The following is a 21,316-nucleotide window of genomic DNA, read 5'->3' on the forward strand; positions in this document are numbered from 1 at the left end:
CTCCCTCTTGTACGCTGATTCATCCCCCTCCCCCTTTGATGCAACCCACAACAGTGGTGTCGTTAGAAAACTTGCATACTTAGCCACACAGATGTGTAACTTGTCCATTCGTCCCCCCCAATCCCTCCCCACTGATCTCCCTCCTGGCACTTATCCATGTAAGCGGAACAAGTGCTACACATGCCCTTACACTTCCTCCCTTACCACCATTCAGGACCCCAAACAGTCCTTCCAGGTGAGGCGACACTTCACTTGTGAGTTGGCTGGGGTGATATACTGCGTCCGGTACTCCCGATGTGGCCTTTTATATATTGGTGAGACCCGACGCAGACTGGGGGACTGTTTTGCTGAACACCTACGCTCTGTCCGCCAGAGAAAGCAGGATCTCCCAGTGGCCACACATTTTAATTCCACATCCCATTCCCATTCTGACATGTCTATCCACGGCCTCCTTAACTGTAAAGGTGAAGCCACACTCAGGTTGGAGGAACAACACCTTATATTCCGTCCGGGTAGCCTCCAACCTGATGGCATGAACATCGACTTCTCTAACTTCCGCTAATGCCCCACCTCTCCCTCATACCCCATCTGTTACTTATTTTTATACACACATTCTTTCTTTCACTCTCCTTTTTCTCCCTCTGTCCCTCTGAATATACCCCTTGCCCACCCTCTGGGTTCCCCCCCCCCTTGTCTTTCTTCCCGGACCTCCTGTCCCATGATCCTCTGGTATCCCTTTTGCCTATCACCTGTCCAGCTCTTGGCTCCATCCCTCCCCCTCCTGTCTTCTCCTATCATTTTGGATCTCCCCCTCCCCCTCCAACTTTCAAATCTCTTACTAACTCTTCCTTCAGTTAGTCCTGACGAAGGGTCTCGGCCTGAAACGTCGACTGCACCTCTTCCTAGAGATGCTGCCTGGCCTGCTGCGTTCACCAGCAACTTTGATGTGTGTTGCTCAGATGTGTAACTTGTCATTTTTGTATGGGTCATACCTTCCCCAGAAGAGATCCTAATGAACCAGAAATTTGAAACACTCTAACAATACCCCACTCCAACAATGGCCGCTCGGTTTACACCCCCTTTCTTTTTATTGGTCCCGTACTGATTGCTGCCTGCTGAAAAGTAACTAAGCTCTTTTTAAACCTCATACTATGGTCACCAATGAATGACCTCTCACATTGGTTGCCTTCCTCTACTATCAAATTTCTGAATGTACAATACTTCACTGTTTTGTTTTTACTTTTTCTGCTCACTTTTTTCACTACTTTTTAAATTTAATTTGTTTTAGATATATGTCTTACTGTAATTTATATTTTTATTATATATTGCAGTGTACTGCTACCAGAAAACAACAAATTTCACGACATACAGTATGGCAGTGATATTAAACCTGATTCTGGTGAAGCTGAAAGGTGGAACTACTTGCAGAAGCAGCTTGAAATATACGGGGAATGAGATCCCACAACCAGCATATTAGGTCAAAACTCTATAGTGAGCCACACCCAGATGGCAATTCAGCAGCAAATGGGAGATGCTGCAAGTGCATCTCCATCCTCTACAGTTATCGTGCTGTGCCTTTGAATTCCAGAGATATGCCTGAATCATTTGCAACCAAGCTCAGCCTGTAGGTGCCTTAGTACTGAGGGCCCGGAACACTGGTCGGTTTCGAGAAATGAGCCCCTTTGGAAAGTTGTGTGTTAGACTCTAAGAAAGGAGCACAATTGCCATTTCAGGTTAGAACCTGTGAGCTGTTCCATGGCTACCTTCAGAGGACTGGGACTATACTACTGCAGCTTAGTAAACAAGAAAGCAGGTAGTTTCCAGACCCCAAAGCACACCCTTCACCACTCATTTGTAAACCGAACTTCACCACTGAAATCATAGGTTTCTTTGTTGCTGGCTAACCTAGCCCCCGGCAGTTATATTAAAGTGAACTAATATATTTTAGATCAAAATCACCCCCCCACAACTCCCCGCTATTTAAAATACTTATATGGCAATCTTCATGAGTATGAGAGTTGCAAACTCATTTTCGCTGTATTGGTGCATGACAAATTGCACTATGCAATGACAATAAAGATGTTACATTTCATTTCATGACTGGTGATACCAAATTTGTATTATCTTAGCACTGTGCTGCCTTAGAATAACTCACCTTTTGGGTCCAATGTTCAAGGAGGTCATTGAAGCTAGACTGTTCATTCTTGTCGGTGGATGTTTTTCAGAGTGGAAGGCACTATTGGTTAACACAAACTAGTTATTTTTTTTAAAGGATTACAGAATTCTAGAGTCCAAAAAGATTCAGCATCCCTGTGTTCCTTTTGAAAGAACGGGTCTAGATTGAGTGGAAAAGCAAATTGTGCAGAGGGTACATAGCGTCTACAGAGAGATATAGATAGGTTAAGAGAGTGGGCAAGGGTCTGGCAGATGAAGTATAATGTTGGTAAATGAGAGGTCATCCAATTTGGAAGGAAAAATAGAATGGTAAAAATTATTTAAATGGTAAAAATTACAGCATGCTGCTGTACAGAAGGACTTAGGAGTGCTTGTGCATGAATCGCAAAAGGTTGGTTTGCAGGTGCAGTCGGCTATCAAGAAGGCAAATTGAATGTTGTCCTTCACTGCTAGAGTGATTGAATTTAAGGGCAGGGAGGTTGTACTGCAAGTGTACAGAGTACTGGCGCCTGGAGTACTGCGTGCAGTTCTGGTCTCTTTTCTTAAGGAATGATATACTGGCTTTGGAGGCAGTGCAGAGAAGGTTCATCAGGTTGATTCCAGAGATGAGGGGTTAGACTATGAGAAGAGATTGAGTCACCTGGAATTCAGAAGAATGAGAGAAGATCTTATAGAAACATATGCAATTATGAAAGGGATAGCTAAGATAGAGGCAGGAAAGTTGTTTCCACTGGATAGAGACTATAACTAGGGGACATAGCCTCAAAGTTCAGGGGAGTAAATTTAGGATGGACATGAGGAGGAACTGCTTTTCCCTGGTGAATTTGTGGAATTCTCTGCCCAATGAAACAGTGGAGGCTACCTCAGTAAATATATCTAAGACAAGGTTGGATAAATTTTTGCATAGTAGGGGAATTAAGGGTTATGGGGAAAAGGCAGGTAGGTGGAGATGAATCCATGGCCAGATCAACCATGATCTTATTAAATGGTGGAGCAGGTTCGACGAGCCAGATGGCCTACTCCTGCTCCTATTTCTTATGCTCTTATGTAGACCATTACCTTGCATTTTTTTCCTTTAAAGGAATTTTGAAACTTATTATTTGATTCTATTACCCTTTCTACACATGTTCTGACTAACAACTTATGGAATTGATTCCTCATCTCATTGCTGGCTTTTTGTAAGTTTTCAGTCTGTGTCTCTTATTAAGGATTTTCTGCCAATGGAAACTATTTTTCCCCATCCACTATATCCAGATTTTTTAGTATAATTTAAAGTGAAGTTTTCATTAAAGTTCCTTTAAACCTGTTCTGCCATTTCACAAGATGGCAGATCTGATGCTCAGCTTCACCTTTCTGCTATCATGGAAGGCTGGACAAACTTGGGTTGGTTTCTCTAGACTGGCAGAGGCTGAGGGGAGACCTAATAGATGTTCATAAGATTAGGAGAGGCATAGATAGAGTAGACAGGCAGCATCTTTTTCCAAGGCTTGAAATGTCTAGTGGTAGAGGGCATGCATTGAAGGTGAGAGGGGTTTGGTTCAAAGGGGATGTGGGGGTATGTTTATTACTCAGAGAGTAGTGGACATCTGGAATGTGCAGCCTTGTATGGTTGTAGAGACAAATACATCAGAGACGTTTAAGAGATGTTTAGATATGCACCTGAATATAGGGAAGATAGAGGGATAGGGACTTAAATCTATTTTCCCCCTGAATGCACATAATTGTGTAGCAATCACAGATTTTTGGGGTTGAGAATTCCAGACATTCATCATGTTCATAAATCCTGAAGGAGTCAGTACTGCTGGAAGTTTACAGCTGCTGGCACTACTTGATGGATAGATCCTGAGGAAGAAAGGCTACCCTCCACTTCCATGGCTTCTCACATCAGCTTGCTCTCCAAATACTGCAGCTGAATGCGGATGCTAAGGAGACATATCCTAACGTATGAGGATCACAGTAGGTTTCCAGTACATCTGCCCATGGGCACCTTGCAGTACTTGCAAAGCAGTTGTGAAAGCTTTATTATGATCTGCAGAACTTGGCCAATCAAAGAGAGCAGCCAATCCTGGAGAAAGAATTGCAAGGAGTCCAAGAGGCTTTTGGGAAATGAGGTTTTGTCTGGAGAGCAGCAAGTTGAAGAAGGGCCAGAGGAAGTTGATATCCCTGCTCAGCAACTATAGCCCCTTTCTCCCAGCTGAGTGGAAGATGTGGAGAGTGGCCATATGGGACACCCAAGTAAGAAATTACTTTCATAGGGGATCTACAAAATCAGTCACCAATGCAAAACAAGTGACCTTATCCACAACACAATCCTTACACCAATGTGGTACACCAATAATCACCTGTGACAATCCAAATGATGTATAAATTATCCTCACGTTCTGTTTTGCAGTATCATCTACACTGAATCAATGAATAAATGGTTTTCCTATTCTAAACAAAATCTTTACTTCTTCATGAATGACACCTTAGTTGCCAACAATGACTTCTGAAAAAAACATACTTTCCCTTGAATTGTGCGATCAATTTGTACAACTCCTTTCATCAGCTCCACTCTGCAAGATTTAAAACTGATTGAGACCATGAACCCTTCCAACATCAAGCCTACTGACACATTACAACTACAAACCTACACATATCAGATTGGCTTTCAATGATAAGGGAGGTGTACTTTGTTAATGCTGTACAGTGGGGTTTAAACTAGAGTTGCAGGGAGACGGGAACCAGAGTGGCAGAACAGATAGTAGAGAGGTTGTGGAGACAGATGTTGGTAAGAGCTCAGGCAAAGTCAGGAATCATAAGGTTGAGTACGGTGCACCTAGAGTCCTGAACAGCATGAATTTCAATGTAAGAAGTATCGTAGGAAAGGCAGATGTGCTCAGGCATGGATCAACACCTGGAATAATGACATTGTAGCCGTTAGTGAGACTTGCTTGTAGGAGGGGCAGAACTGGCAGCTCAATATTCTGGGGTTTTGTTGTTTTGCACATGACAGAGTGGGATAGTTCAAAGGAGGAGGATATGTTGATCTCATTATAAGCGAAAGATTATGCAAAATAACTAAAAAAAACTAGGTTTTAAAGAATGTTGAAACCATGCTGGCAGCCTGAAGTTTATCTTAATGAAGGAGAGGTTTTCTTTAAATAATGTTTACAGAAGCTACATGCCAAATAATTTTCTGAAGAGTAAAAGGATGTTACCTCCAATCATCATACAGAGCTAGAATCAGGCACAGCCCTTGAGGATTAAAAAAGAAGCAAGAAATGAACTGAAGAAGGTAATTAGGAAAGCCAGCAGAGGCCAAGAAAGGTCCATGGCAAGTAGGATTAACGAGAATCCCAAGGCATTCTACACATACATCAAGAGCAAGAAGGTAACTAGGGAGAGGGTAGGACGACTCAAGGATAAAGGGGAGAACATCTGTTTGGAAGTGGAGGATGTGAGCGAGGTCCTTCATGAATGCTGTACATCAGTATTTACCAAGGAGAAGGACATGGAGGATAAGGAGATCAGTAAGGAGCGTATTGATAGTCTAGGGCATTTCAAGGTAAAGGAAGAGGTAGTGTTGAACCTCTTAAAGAGCATTAAAGTGATGTACCCAGGACTTGATAGGAAATGCTCCAGGTTATTGAGAGCGGCAAGAGATGAGACTGGGGCCTTGACTTGTGCCCTCTGCTAGCCACAGGTGAGGTCCCAGAGATCTGGTGAGTTGCTAATGTTGTCCCATTATTCAAGAAGGGAAACAGGGATAATTCTGGGAACTAAAGACTGGCGAGTCTTACGTCAGTAGAAGGGAAGCTAATGGAGAAAATTCTTAGGGATAAGATTTATGAGCATTTGTAAAACCATGAACTAATTCGGGAGAGCCAGCATAGATTTGTGCGGGGCAAGTTCTGTCCTACTAATTTGATGGACTTTTTTTGATGAGGTGATGAGTGTGATTGATGAAGGTAGAGCTGTGGATGTTGTTTACAGGGTTTTAGCAAGGCGTTTGACAAGCGATACATAGTGATTTGGCCATTCGGATTCAGAACTGGCTTGCCCATAGAAGACAGACTGTAATGGTTGAAGGGACTTAGTCTAGCTGGAGGTCTGTCATTAGTGGTGTTCATAAGGATCTGTACTGGGACCTCTGCTGTTAATGATATATATAAATGACTTGGATGAAAATGTAGATGAGCGGGTTAGGAAGTTTACAGATGACATGAAGACTGTTCATGTTGTGGATAGTGTAGAAGACTGGCAAAGAATACATGGGGATATAGATTAATTGCAAATGAGGACAGAGAAATGGCAGATGATTTAACCTGGCCAAATGTGAAGTGCTGCATCTTGGTAGATCAAAAGTGAGCAGAGGGATTTTGCGGTCCAAGTTGATAACTTCCTGAAAGTGGCTATACAGATTGATAGGGTGGTTCGGAAGGCATATGACATGTTTGCCTTTATTAGTCGAGGCATTGAGATCAAAATTCAGGACATTATACTGCAGCTTTATAAAACTCTAGTTAGGCTGCATCTGAAATTTTGCATACAGTTTTGGTCACCCTATTACAGGAAGAATGTGAGGCTTTGGAGAGGGTGCAGAAAAGCTTACCAGAATGTTGCCTGGTTTCAAAGGGCATATGCTGTAACAAGAAGTGGACAAACATGGATTGTCTTCTCTGGAGTGGTGGAGGCTCAGGGGGATCGAATGGATATTTATAAGCTTATGAGAGGCATAGATATAGTAGACAGGCAATATCTTTTCCCAAGGAGGTATGAGGAGCTTGTTTTTTTATGCAGAGTGGCGGGTGCCTGGAATGTGCTGTCTGGGGTGGTGGCAGAGCAGAAACATTGGAGACTTTTAAGGAATGATTATATAGACACATGAATATCAGGAATATGGAAGGATATGGGCATTGTGTAGATAGAGGAGAACAGTTTAGTTAGCCATTTGATTTCTAATTTGATTGGTTCGACACCACAGTGTGGACCAAAGAGCTAGTTCTTGTTCTGTTTTTTTCTATGTTCTGTGCTTTATCATCCAACTTAACCAAAGGGTCCTGATGTAGGCACAGAAACCACACTGTGCCAGCTCAGTAGTGCTGGAACCAACATTGTGCAGTGCACATTCCAGCCCACTACCATCATTTATATCGTAGCACTGATTTTGGACCTGGACCTAGTAGGTATAGAAATTATATTGCAATTGTGCCCCCAACATATTTGTCCAGACTTGTGAAGCTCTGTGAACGTACACCTTCAAGTCAACATTGTTTCCTAGTTTGCCTCTGGTACTCTCAACTCCCTCCTACCCTTTGACAGAAGAGATGTAAGCATGGGCGACAGAGGGACTCGTTCAGCAAGTACCTCTATCCTACAGAAGAGATGTAAGCATGGGCGACAGAGGACTCGTTCAGCAAGTACCTCTATCCTACAGAAGAGATGTAAGCATGGGCGACAGAGGACTCGTTCAGCAAGCACCTCTATCCTACAGAAGAGATGTAAGCATGGGCGACAGAGGACTCGTTCAGCAAGTACCTCTATCCTACAGAAGAGATGTAAGCATGGGCGACAGAGGACTCGTTCAGCAAGCACCTCTATCCTACAGAAGAGATGTAAGCATGGGCGACAGAGGACTCGTTCAGCAAGTACCTCTATCCTACAGAAGAGATGTAAGCATGGGCGACAGAGGGACTCGTTCAGCAAGTACCTCTATCCTACAGAAGAGATGTAAGCATGGGCGACAGAGGACTCGTTCAGCAAGTACCTCTATCCTTCAGAAGAGATGTAAGCATGGGCGACAGAGGGACTCGTTCAGCAAGTACCTCTATCCTACAGAAGAGATGTAAGCATGGGCGACAGAGGACTCGTTCAGCAAGTACCTCTATCCTACAGAAGAGATGTAAGCATGGGCGACAGAGGACTCGTTCAGCAAGTACCTCTATCCTACAGAAGAGATGTAAGCATGGGCGACAGAGGACTCGTTCAGCAAGTACCTCTATCCTTCAGAAGAGATGTAAGCATGGGCGACAGAGGACTCGTTCAGCAAGTACCTCTATCCTTCAGAAGAGATGTAAGCATGGGCGACAGAGGGACTCGTTCAGCAAGTACCTCTATCCTTCAGAAGAGATGTAAGCATGGGCGACAGAGGACTCGTTCAGCAAGTACCTCTATCCTACAGAAGAGATGTAAGCATGGGCGACAGAGGACTCGTTCAGCAAGTACCTCTATCCTTCAGAAGAGATGTAAGCATGGGCGACAGAGGACTCGTTCAGCAAGTACCTCTATCCTACAGAAGAGATGTAAGCATGGGCGACAGAGGACTCGTTCAGCAAGTACCTCTATCCTTCAGAAGAGATGTAAGCATGGGCGACAGAGGACTCGTTCAGCAAGTACCTCTATCCTTCACAACTGGCTTTCAGAATCATCTTCTGAAAGCAGACATAATCAAGAAATTATTTGGATGAAGTTGCTCCACTCCATAAAACATAACCCATGATGAATCTCCAATATACTGTGCCACATTCAATATTTCATTTTCATCTTAAATTCAGTTATAAAAAAATGAACTAACCTCACAAACTCTTTGAAAGACATGTTTTGAATTGAACTTGGATATATCATAGCTGCAAGATTAAAAAGAAATATTTGTCAGTGTATTAAACCGAGAAATAGATTTCACCAAATTGTCAGACATGACTGTATTTAAATACATTGCAAGTATTACGTGACATTTCCTCCATTTTGGTTGGTAGACAATCCATAGTGAGTCAACTTTTAATCACACACCCATATTCCAGCTGATGAATCTAGGTTATGGTTTGATCCAGGAAAACTCACACTTCTGTGATTTGTCACAAGTGAGTCTTGGCACAGATCAACACCTCAAAGTGTCTCCACTTTCCTACGTGGATTTGTTTTCTGGGAAATGATAAACGGTTAGTTGTTCTTCTAGGAAGCTAAGTTTGAATGTGCAAATGGAGTTGATGCATTTGGAGTTGAAGCTGGTCCATCTCCCAAAAACATTTAATTAATTTGTCATCAAATTGAAGTGACATGAGCATAGTATCACTAAAATTTTCAAAAAAAAACTCCTTTTATTTTTGTCTTGGGAGCTCTCTGTCCTATCTTCACCATGGTCCTCCCCCTAGTTCTCCATAGGACCAGCCTGTAAAAGTCAGTGGGAAATGAGACTATTGCAAATTAATTCAAGTTATTTCTCACAGTTCCTGTCCCTGAATCACTGAAACAATGAACAGAACAGGATTAGAACTGAGCTGGTAGGGAACACAGGAACACAAAGGAGAAAGAAAAATAAATACTGCTTACCTTCTACTCCCAGCATTAAGTCATCTTCTGTGCTGTTCATCCTCTGCATGATCTCTGATGGGCCAGAGATGAGAGTTTATCAGTCTTTACCTATTTTATTCTCAGAAGCAGCAGTTGTTTAAATGACAAACTGCAAAAGAGAATTTTACCCAGTCTCGTGATCACCTCAGGGCAAGGGGAGCGTGTGCAGATTAATTTCACACTTCTGTCTGCGGTACTTCCATTAGGATCTTAAGAAGCAGGCTGAAAAGTAGGACCTTGAGGATCTTTGGGTTACTCCCAGTGCTACATGCTAGTTAAGGCAGGGATAGAGAGTCAGAATTGATGAATGAGAGGCTCAGGAACTGGTTCAGGGAGCAGGGCTTCAGGTTCTTGAATCATTGAGCCTCTTCTGGGACAGGGTGATCTGTCCAAGAGGGAATGGGTTGCAGCGTTACTGGAGGCAAACCAATATCCTGGGTGAAATATTTGCGGAGGGTTTAAAGTTGTTTGGCAGGGCGTTGGGAACAAGAGAAACATGCCAGAAAATCAAGTGATCAAGAAGAAGGTAGATATCGTGACCAGTCAGAACAAAGGGGATCAAACTAATAGACACAATTGGATGGAAGGCTTGGAGCAGGTTTGTTTTAATGCAGGCAGCATTGTGAGTAGGATGAACTTAGAGCATGGATCAGGACATGGAACTATGATGTAGTAGCCATTACAGAGACTTGACTGAGAGAAGGAAAGGAATGGATGTTTTATTTTTCCAGGGTTTCAAAGCTTTAGAAACGAAGGAGAGGGAGATAAACAAGAGGGGGGAGTATCACTCTTAATCAAAGTCAATGTCAGAGAGCGTCCATAATAGTGGGATCATCCATTGACTCCATATGGGTAGAACTCAAAAAATAAGATAGGTGCAATCACTCTGATGGGAATACACTACAGACCCCATTATAGCCACCAAGACACTGAAGGACAGATATGCAGGCAGATTAGGGAAAGGTGTAAAAATAGAAGGGTTATAGTTGTGGGTGACTTCTACTTCCCTAGTCTAAACTGGTACCTCCTTAGTACAAGATGCTTAGATGGAGCAGGATTTGTTATGTGCATCCAGGAGGGTCTTTTAAATGAATATGTAGATAGTTTACCAAGAAGAGAGACCATACTGGAACTGGAGCTGGACAATGAGCCTGGCCTGGTGATTGACCTTTCAGTCGGAGTACAGTTATGGATCAGTGAGCACAACCCCTTAAGGTTTAAGATAAGACTAAGTTTGAATCCTATGGCAGAGCATCAAGTTGGAGTATTACAAGTTATGAGAGTTTTAGGCAAAAACTAGGGAGAGTTCATTGGGGACAGCTATTTGTGGGCAAGTATACATCTGACATGTGGAGACTCATTCAAGTCCACTTTTACAGAGTATATGACAGCTACTGTAGCTTAGTTAGGAATAAAGGACAAGGATGGCAAGATCAGGGAACATTGAAAGTTGGCAGAGGTGGTAAACTTAATCAAGAAGATAAAGGAAGTGTATATAAGGCTTAAGAAGTTGAAATCAAACGGAACCCAGATGTTACTGATTAACTGGACTTCTGACAACTTCCACTTGTGTATCAAAGAAAACCATGTATCAAACTGCTCTGACGTTTGAGGAGAAAAAATAACATTTTAATACAGAAATTGACCAGTTGTAAACAAATATTAATCCAATAGAAATTTTGTGCACTTCTGAATCCCATCATTTGCATATTTAAATACCAATCATAATACATACTTCAGATGTTATTACCCAATTAAAACTACATGATAAAGGCCAAAAATATTTGAGAATTAGTAAAATAACTGCCCAATAATAAGTGTTTCACTAGAAACCTTTGTTTGCATCTTGATCTTTATCTTAATATGCTCAGTGTCCTTGGTTGCCACGCATGAACAGAAAGGATGTACAGGAGTTCAGTGTTCAGGGGCCACGTTCAGCCTGGGTGACTGCACTATGTCTGCACACTGTCTCTGTCAACTTATCATCTTGACTGTGGTCTCAGTGAACTTCAACACGTACAAAAGCTGTACAAAGTGTCTGCTCTCATCTGTCAGCACACCACTTTACCCTTTACTTTGCTGCAATTTCCACAGTCATTGAAGATTATAAGGAAAGAAAAGAACTCAAGAACAGCATTAAGAAAGACAGGAGAAGAGTCCTTAGCAAGTAAGATTAAAGAGAATTCCAATACACTCTGTACATAAAGTACATCAAGAGCAGGAGGATAATTAGGAGTGGTTAGGAACATTCAAGGCTAAAGATGGGAAGATGCACTTGGAGGCAGAGGATGAGGTCCTAAATGAATACTATGCATCAATATTTACCAAGGAGAGTATACAGCAAAGGATAAGGAGAAATATGTGAAGCATGCAAATACACTTTGCTATTTTGGGATAAAGGAGGTAGTATTGGTTCTCTTGAAGAACATTAAGGTGGGTTTAGTCTTCAGGGTCTGATGGTATATATCCAAAGTTACTGAGAGAAGCAAAAGTTGAGATTGCTAGAGCTTCACCAATACTTTTGTGTCCTCTCTAGCCACAGGCAATATCACAGAGGGCTGGCAAGCAGTTAATGTTGTTCTATTATTTGAGAAAGCAAATAGAGACATCACTGTAGTCTCACATCATTTGAGGGAAGTTACTGGAGAGGATTATGAGGGATAAGACCTATGAACAATTGGGAAAACATTACTTCATTAGGAACAGTTAGCATGGTGAGACAAATTGAGTCCTACCATCTTAATTTGAGTTTTTTTGATTAGGTGTCAAAGCTGATCGATGGAAGTAGAGTAGTAGATGTTGTCTACCTGGACTTTAATAAGACATTTGTAAAGGTCCCTCATGAGAGGATTAGCCCAAAGATTAAGTTGCATGGGATCCATGGTGAGTTAGCCATTTAGGTTCAGAATTAGCTGTCCATAGAAGGCAGAGGATAGTGGTTGATGGGATTTATTCTGGTTTGAGGTATGTGACTAGTAGTGTTCTGCAGGGATGCATACTGGGACCTCTGCTTTGATATGTATATATCAACTGCATGAAAATATAGATTGGTGGGTTAGTAAGTGTGCAGACAATACAAAGATTTGTGGTGTTGTGGATAGCGTAGGCCATTGCTGATGGATACAACAAGATATAGATCAGTTGTAGGTACTGGCTGAGAAATGGCAGATGGCGTTTAACCCAGCCAAATTTGAGATGTTGCACTTTGGGAGATGAGATGTAAAGGGACAGTACATTGGTAATAGCAGGAATCTTAATGGAATTGATGTGCAGAGGAATCTTGAGAACCAACTCCATAGCTGCACAATGGCTACACAGTTGATCAAGTGATAAAGAATGCATGTGGCATGCTTGCCTTAATTAATCAAGGAACTGAGTTCAGGAGTCAGCAAGCTGCATTACAGCTTTAGTAAAACTCTCACTATTCTGTATTAGAGTAGTGCATTCAGTTCTGGTTGCTCCATTATAGGAAGCTTGTCGATGGTGCTGAGGAAGTTTACCAGGATGCTGCCTGGATGAGTGCGCATGTGCTATAAGGAGAGGCTGAACAAATGACGGCAGAGGCTGAGGTTTATAAGATTATGAGAAGCATAGATAGAGAAAGTAGCCACAAACTTTCTCCCAGGGATGACATGTCTAATACCAGAGAGCATGTATCTGAGGTGAAAGCAGGCAAGTTCAAAGGAGATGTACGGAGCAAGCTATTTTTAAACAGCGTGGAGGGTGCCTGGAATGTATCGCCAAGGGTGGTAGTGGAGGCAGATATGATAAAGGCATTCAAGAGGCTCTTGGTTAGGCAGATGAATATGCAGGAAATGGAAGGATATGGATATTGGACGCAGAAGTGATTAGTTGGACATTTGATTATTAATTTATTCAGCACATTATCGCGGGCTGAAGGGGATCTTTCTGTTCTATGTTCCGTCAGTCCTCTTGAGCAAGCCTGAAATATTACCTCCCAGTTTAAAAGAACTGTGGGAATCAGAACACTATGTCAAATGAATTATTCAACAATAATTTTGTTGAGGAAGTTGTGGGAATGAATCGACTGGTTAAAATTTGTCAATCCATGGACTCCTCTACTGTCATGATGAGGCCACACTCAGGTTCGAGGAACAACACCTTATATCCCCTCTGGGTAGCCTCCAACCTGATGCAATGAACATTGATTTCTTGAACTTACAATAATTCCCCCCCCCTTCACCATTCCCCACCCCCTTTTCCCTCTCTCACCTCATCTTCTTGCCTGTCCATCGCCTCCCTCTGGTGCTCCTCCACTCTTTTCTTTCTTCCATGGCCTTCTGTCTTCTCCTATTAGAATCCCCCTTCTTCAGCCCTTTCACCTATCAACTTCCCAGCTCTTTACTTCATCCCTCCCCCTCCTGGTTTCACCTACCACCTTGTGTTTTTCCCTTCCCTCCTCCCACCTTTTAAATCTACTCCTCATCTTTTATTCTCCAGTCCTGCCAAAGGGTGTTGGCCGGAAATATCAACGGTACTTGTTTCCATAGATGCTGCCTGGCTTGCTGAGTTCCTCCAGCATATTGTGTGTTGCTCAGAGTTCTCGCATCTGCAGAGTTACTCTTGTTTTAGACTGGCTAAAGGTTGTTTTTAACCTTCAGCTTCCATTTAAATTTTGTTCTTCTGATTCAGTACCAGTACTGTCTGTCTCAACTGAACCCAGGAGATGGACAGAGCTGATCCAGACTGGTTGCTCATTAGAAGGTCCTATTCCAACCTACTCTTCAGACTGCAAATCTGTCTCTTGAAACAGAACATAAAAAAGTCAAAGGAAGTTACTTTGAAAGAAGAGTTGCTGGGACAATGCCATATAGTTGGGAACCTTTATTAAAATTAAAAATTGAAAGTGATCATTAAGATTGAAGGGAGATCATGCATAAAAATTTCATCACAAATGCTGTTTGAATGAAATATGGCGCAAGTGCATTAGAGACTAATGACATTGCTGGGTTTTGAACTTCAAGCTGAGCTGTTAAATACAATGCAATAAATCTGTTCTACACTCCAGCCTCCAGATGTTCTTCGGAGATACTTTTTGCTTTCTTTTTGATCATAATCCTCAAATCCTCCATGTTCTCTTTTGCTAGTCTTCGTGCCCTCAGCCATTCAGCTGGGTATGCTGCCTCCTTCCTGACCAACATTTCTATGATGAAGTCCTGTTACTGAGGATCAAATATCATTACCCTCTCTCCTACAGAGCTAGTACATCTGCTTAAGACATATTAGCAACTTTCTCAAGTTATTTTCAAATAAACATTTAGTGTATTTTTATCAAAATTGCTGGTGAACGCAGCAGGCCGCAGCATCTCTAGGAAGAGGTACAGTCGACGTTTCGGGCTGAGCCCCTTCGTCAGGACTTGATTGTAGACTTCAATCTCTTCATCTTGGCCTGGAACGTCGACTGCGCCTCTTCCTAGAGATGCTGCCTGGCCTGCTGCGTTCACCAGCAACTTTGATGTGTGTTGCTTGAACTTCCAGCATCTGCAGAATTCCTCGTGTTTGTGTATTTTTATGTCGACTTTGGATATTGCTACAGTTTTGATAATTTTTATATAAGTTAGCTATAGAAGGATGCAGGAGCTTTAAACAAGGTTGTTTATTCAAACTCAGACAGCAAGGACCTCCCAGTAATTGGAGCTGACATAATGTCGTCACTGTATCTTTTATTATTACATTTCATATTCGCAGAAGAATTGTCCTGTGAGATAATCACGTTCATGGGAATATGCCAGAGTCACCGGCATTTATTGTACAATTTGTTATTTTGCAGCAGCCGTACGCTGCAAACATAGTAATTAAAAAACTATAAATTAAGTACATACAAAAAAGTTAAATTAAGTAAGTAGTACAAAAAAGAGGAAGAAATAGTGAAGTATTGTTCATGGATTCATTGTCCATTCAGAAATTGGATGGTGGAGGGAAGAAGCTGTTCCTGAAAGTTTGAGTGCATGTCTTTAGGACCCTTTGCCTCCTACTGGATGGTAGCAACGAGAGAAGGGCATGTCCTGGGTTATGGGGGTCCATAATGATGGATGCCACCTTCGAGGCATTGCCCTTTGGAGGTGTCCTCGATGCTGAGGAGGCAAGTGCCCATGATGGAGCTGAGTTTACATCTTTATGCAGTCTCCTCATGACATATAGACACATCATGCTTTCTTTGTAATTACATCAATGTGTTGAGCCCAGGATAGATCTTCAGAGAAGTTGCCACCAGGAGCTTGAAACTGATCAGTATTCCACTCCTGATCCCTTAACAAGGACTGATGTGTGTTCCCTTGACTTCCCCTTCCTGAAGTCTACAATCAATTCTGGTCTTACTGATGTTCAGTGTAAGGTTGTTGTTGTGACACCACTCAACCTGCTGATTTATCTCACTCATGTATGCTTCACCACCACTAGCTAAATTTCTGCCAATAATAATTGTGTCATCAGAAAATTTATAGATGGCATTTGAGCTGTGCCTTGCCACACGGCTGTTGGTGTAGAAAAAGAACAGCAGTGGGCTAAGCATGCATCCACTCACTCAAAGCAATCCTGCAAGTGCTCCTTTTCCTCCCTCGACTTTGCAAAGTGTGGGTGTGGGATGGCACAGTAAATGTACTCGATGTTGGGCTAACAGTGGTCAGGTGTTCCATGGGTGATATGTTGTGGTAGTTATGTAGCGAATTCTTCAGGTTGATCTGGTTGAAATCTCCCACAGTGCATCAGCATACACTGTTTTGTGCCTGCTTATTATGGTGCTCAGATCCTCCACTGCCTGCCTGATGCTAGTTCGGGGTGGAATGTACACCGCTATCAAGATGATGGTGGAAAACTCCCTCGATAGATGAAACGGATGACATTTGACTGCTGGATGTTCCAGGTCAGGTGAGCAAGACCGAGATAGAATTGTCATGTCTGTGCAGCACGAAGAGTTAATCATAAAGTATACTCCACCTCTTCCGCCTTTAAAAACTGAGCTGTCCTGTCTTTGTTGAGAATAGTGAAGTCATCAAGCTGCAGCGCAGTGTCCAAAAAGGCAGAGGATAGCCATGTTTCCTTGAAGCAAAGTACATAGCATTCCTTGATATCTCTACCTTGCTCTGTGGTCTTCAGTTTTACCTTCTAGAGACTGTACACTTGCCAAAAGGATTGGCAGGAATGGGGTCTAAATCTTCTGTGTTTCAATAGTACCAATAGACAAGCATGCCTTCTCTGCTTCCATTTTTTTAAAGAGGAACTGCACTTGCCAGCTGAGTCTGCAGTACAGGATCCGCTGATTTTGAGTATTGATATATTTTTTATAAGTCTTAAAACATTGTACCCATGACTATGACTGTGGATTTCAGCTGTAGTGGTCCTAAATGGGAATATTTGATGATTCCCATCAGAGCCGCACACAAAGAGACATCTCTTATTAGTGTTACCTTGAAATCTTCACTCCTGCAAACATATTCAACCTCTTTTCCTAGTGTTCGTTGGCCAATTTTTGCCAGAGGAGTCAGATGTTACCAGAGTTGCAATCAGAGGAGACTTGCCCAAACTTTAATCAGATTCAGGCTCCTACCTTCATTCCTTTTTAAATTCCATTTGTGGTCAAACTGTTGATGCTTCCTTCTTTTGTACAGAATGTGTAAGTTTCACCACGTAGGTCTGTTTCATCCTGCTGGCATTTTCAAATGGTTAATTTCTGTCTCTTCCTTTTTCAATCAGTCAGCACATCTTGCGTGCTACAGTTCACAAGGAAACATTGGACTGCATAGAGGGAGAGAGCTTAAAAGAAGTGAGCGGGGCAGTTGGCACACATTATACACCTCAATTCTCAAGGATTGGATTGTGCATAATGAGCTACTTGGCAAGGACCAATAAAAAATTGTCAGGTTTAAGTGGAGTGGTCATTGTGTGAGTGGGCCAGTGTTAGAGTGGGGAATTGAGGCTTTAGTGAGGAGAGGTGTAGGCCGTAGGTTGATATTTTTCATTTTTTATTCATTCTTTCTTTCTTATTGCATATATAGAACAGTTGGAATGCCAGGCTGGATAGTGGAATGTTCCTAGAATGTTCCTGGATAGTGGTAGGTCTTACACCATGAGCAGTAGGGTACTGAGGAGTGCAGTAGAACAGAAGGATTTGGTAATACAGATACATAACTCATGGAAAGTGGTATCACGGGTAGATAGGATGATAAGGAAAGCTTTTGGTGCATCAGTCTTCAGAAATCAATGAACTGAGTACCAGAGATGGGATGCTATGTTGATGTTTCAAGACTTTGCTGAGACCTAATTTGGAGTATTGTGTGCAGTTTTGGTCACTTACCTACAAGAAATATGTAAATAGGATCAAAAGAGTACAGAGAAAGTTTATGAGGATGTTGCCAGGTGTTGAGGACCTGAGATATATGGAAAGGTTACATAGGGTAGGAATTCAGTCCATAAAACGTTGAAGATTCAGGGATGTTTTGATACAGGTATACAAAATTATGATGGATATACTGTAGATAAGGTAAATGAAAGCAGACATTTTCCACTGAGTTTGGGTGAGACTACAACTGGAGGTCATGGGTTAAGGGTGAAAGGTGAAATGTTTTAGGGAAACATGAGGGGGAATTTAATCACTCACAGGATGGTGAGAGTGTGGATCTGGCTCCCAGTTCAAGAGGTGGATACGAGGTTGATTTCAATATTGAAGAGTAATTTGGATAGGTACATGGATGGGAGGGGTATGGAGGGCTGGTGTACAGAGTGCTAGGGTCTGGGTGCAGGTCGATGGGACTAGGCAGATTTATGGTTCGGCTGAAGGGCCTGTTTCTCTGCTGTGCTTCTCTAGCACTCACCATCTCAGAGGATCGATTGGCAATATATATTTATCACAAATCCATGAACCACTACATTATCTTGACTCTATCTTCCAGTCGGCCGTGGTCCTTATTCTTTCAGTATCTTTGTTCCACCACAGCTGTTCAGATGAAGATAGTTTCCACCCAAAACTTTCCATTTTTCCTCAAACATGGTTTCCTTTCTATACTGATTATTAAAGTTCTGAAATGTGTTTACTTTGCACTTCTACTCACTTCTTTATTTCTATATCTGTCTCTCATCCTGATCATTTTGTCTTTGGGTTCCAACAAAACCCAACTCTCCTTGAGCAACAAGATCTCATCTTCTAACTTAGTATGCTTCAGCCTTCTAGATTTAACATTGAACATAATACAGTACTGTGCAAAAGTCTTAGGCACATATACTGTATGTAGCTAGAATGCCACGTGCTAGTGAGGCCAGAATTAAGAAGATCATACAGTTTAACACTCCTGTGGGAGTCTATGAAAATACTGTATGTAGCTACAGCCACCAATTACCTTGTGATTTTAGTCTCCAAGGCCGATGTGGGGGCATCCTTCAAGAGGATACGCTTATGGTCTAACAGGTTGTTCGGTTAAGGCCAAAGTGCAGAGAGAAAGAGAGCGGAGGACACTGAACCAGATCAACAATTCACTGACTTTAATGAAAACTGTGCAGAAAATAACATAATAATGCTAGGCCAACAGGGCTGTTAACTAGAACTGTCAGGCTAATGCTGATACAGCAGCTCAGATGTAATAGCTTAATGCTAAATGAATATTGCACCTGAACAGCATTAGGCTAAACAGTAGTCATCTTTCCTGGAAGCAGAATGATGGTAAGTATAGCATGTAGATGTTGCTCTGTTTTTGGTCAAGTCTCAACAAGACTGGAAAGTGAGGAAGAGAGTTAAATACCACGACAATGAAACACTAACTGCCTGGAATGTGAATACTCACGAGTGTGATTGCTGAACCTGTTTGGCAGCTCACCCACGAGGGCGCACAGAGTGCGTGATTGTGCCACTGGCCCAGATGGGGTACTTGGCCGAGTAGTAAAGATCTGTGCTGATCAACTCGCTGGAGTGTTCACCGATATCCTTAACCTCTTACTTTGGCAGTCTGAGGTACCCACCTGCTTCAAGCAGGCTTCAGTTATACTGGTGGCAAAGAAGGATGTGACAACTTGCGTCAATCCACTGATCCACTGAGATGAGTGCTTTGAGAGGTTGGTGATGAAACATATCAATTCCTGTCCAAGAAGCCCCTTGGATCCACTCCAATTTGTCCACAGGCACAACAGGGCCAGAGAAGATGCCATCTCATTGGCTCTTCATTCAACCCTGGAACATCTGGACAGCAAAGATGTTGTCCAGCAAACATCAGGATGTTCTTTATCGATTACAGCTCAGCATTAAATACCATCTTTCCCACAAAACTAATCAGTAAGCTTCAGGACTTGGCCTCAATACCTCCTTGTGCAATTAGATTCTCGATTTCCTCACTTGCAGAACCCAGACAGTTCGGATTGGCAACAACATCTCCTCCACAATTTCCATCAGCACAGATGCACCACAAAGCTGTGTGCTGAGCTGCCTGCTCTGTACTTACGACTGTGATGCTAAGCACAGCTTCAATACCATCTTTAAGTTTGCTGTCAACACCATTGTTGTTGGGTCGAATCAAAGTTGGTGACAAATCAGCATACAGGAGGAAGACTGAAAACCTGGCTGAGTGACGCACAGCAACAACCTCTCACTCAATGTCAGCAAGACAAAGGAGCTGACTATTGAGTTCAGGAGGAGGAAACCGAAGGTCCATGAGCCTGTCCTCATCAGCGGATAAGAGATAGAGAGGGTTGGCAAATTCCTTAGTGTTATCATTTCAGAGGATCCATCCTTGGCCCAGGATGTAAGTGCAATTACGAAGAAAGCATGGCAGTATCTCTATTTCCTTAAAGTTTTTGAAGATTCAACATGACATCCAAAACACAACTTCACTTACCCAATACTGAACAATTCCCACAACCAATGGACTCACCTTCAAGGATTCATCATCTCATGTTGTCAATATTTATTGCTTATTTATTCATTTTTTTCTTTCTTTTTGTATTTGCACAGGTTGTTGTATTTTGCACATTGATTGCTTGTTTGCTCTGTTGGATGTGGTCGTTTCATTGATTCTATTGTATTTCTTGGATTTACTGTGTATACTCGCAAGAAAACAAACCTCATGGTTGTCCATGGTGACATAATGCATTTTGATAATAAGTTTACTTTGAACTTTGTACTTTGAAACATTACTTCCATTACTCACCATAGATACTGCCAGATCAGTTTCTATTTCAGATTTTCAGCGCTAGCAGCTTTATTTTGGTTTAAGATTACAGAACTAGCTAATACTTTTAGCAACTCTCACTCATTGTCGGCTCCAATTTGCCACAATGATCCTTCACAGGAAAAATCAAGAACTGATCCTTCTTCCTTTGCAAAAACTGTTCCATTTACCACTTCCAATTCCTCTCCAAAGCCTTTGAACATACTGCAGCCTCAAAATTTCCCTGGAAAACCATCCGAATTTCTCTAGTTGAGGTTTCATCCCATTCAAAAACAATTCAAAGGCATAAATGAAATCCATTGAGACCGTCGCACATGTTTGACAACACTACAATGTCTATTGACTGCAGGGTGTGTGGGACTGCACTCATCTTATTCCATTCCAAACGATCAAGTTGCTAGAGAATTACCTCTGGTTGTCCTCAAGGGCTCAATCCCTGCCCTGAGATTCCTCATCCACAGGCCAATGTTTGTTGATATAATCACAGAGTAGAATGTCAGTTTCTTCACATATGGTATGTAGACAACACCCGTAGCAATTTCCCTTTTGACTCCCTAACAGTTTTAATTAGTCGATCTGCCTGTCTAATATCAGCAAGCAGAAACTTACTTCAAGACTAACATCAGCATTATTTAAAA

The 21,316-nt window shown here is 42.1% G+C and overlaps 1 protein-coding gene across 2 annotated transcripts in view; it reads right to left on the reverse strand.

Annotated features, from left to right (window-relative positions):
* The window catches only part of itprid1 (ITPR interacting domain containing 1), a 163,385-nt gene that overhangs the window by 98,615 nt on the left and 43,454 nt on the right, over positions 1-21,316 (reverse strand). For both annotated transcript variants that reach the window (XM_063034430.1, XM_063034350.1), the window contains 3 exons: positions 9,487-9,540; positions 8,732-8,783; positions 2,156-2,236 (listed from right to left, as the gene is read on the reverse strand). In XM_063034430.1, coding sequence (XP_062890500.1) covers positions 2,156-2,236; positions 8,732-8,783; positions 9,487-9,540 — 187 coding nt within the window. The remainder of the gene's footprint in view (positions 1-2,155; positions 2,237-8,731; positions 8,784-9,486; positions 9,541-21,316) is intronic.

Source organism: Mobula hypostoma, chromosome 1, assembly GCF_963921235.1.
Source record: "Mobula hypostoma chromosome 1, sMobHyp1.1, whole genome shotgun sequence".
Taxonomy (NCBI): Eukaryota; Metazoa; Chordata; class Chondrichthyes; order Myliobatiformes; family Myliobatidae; genus Mobula; species Mobula hypostoma.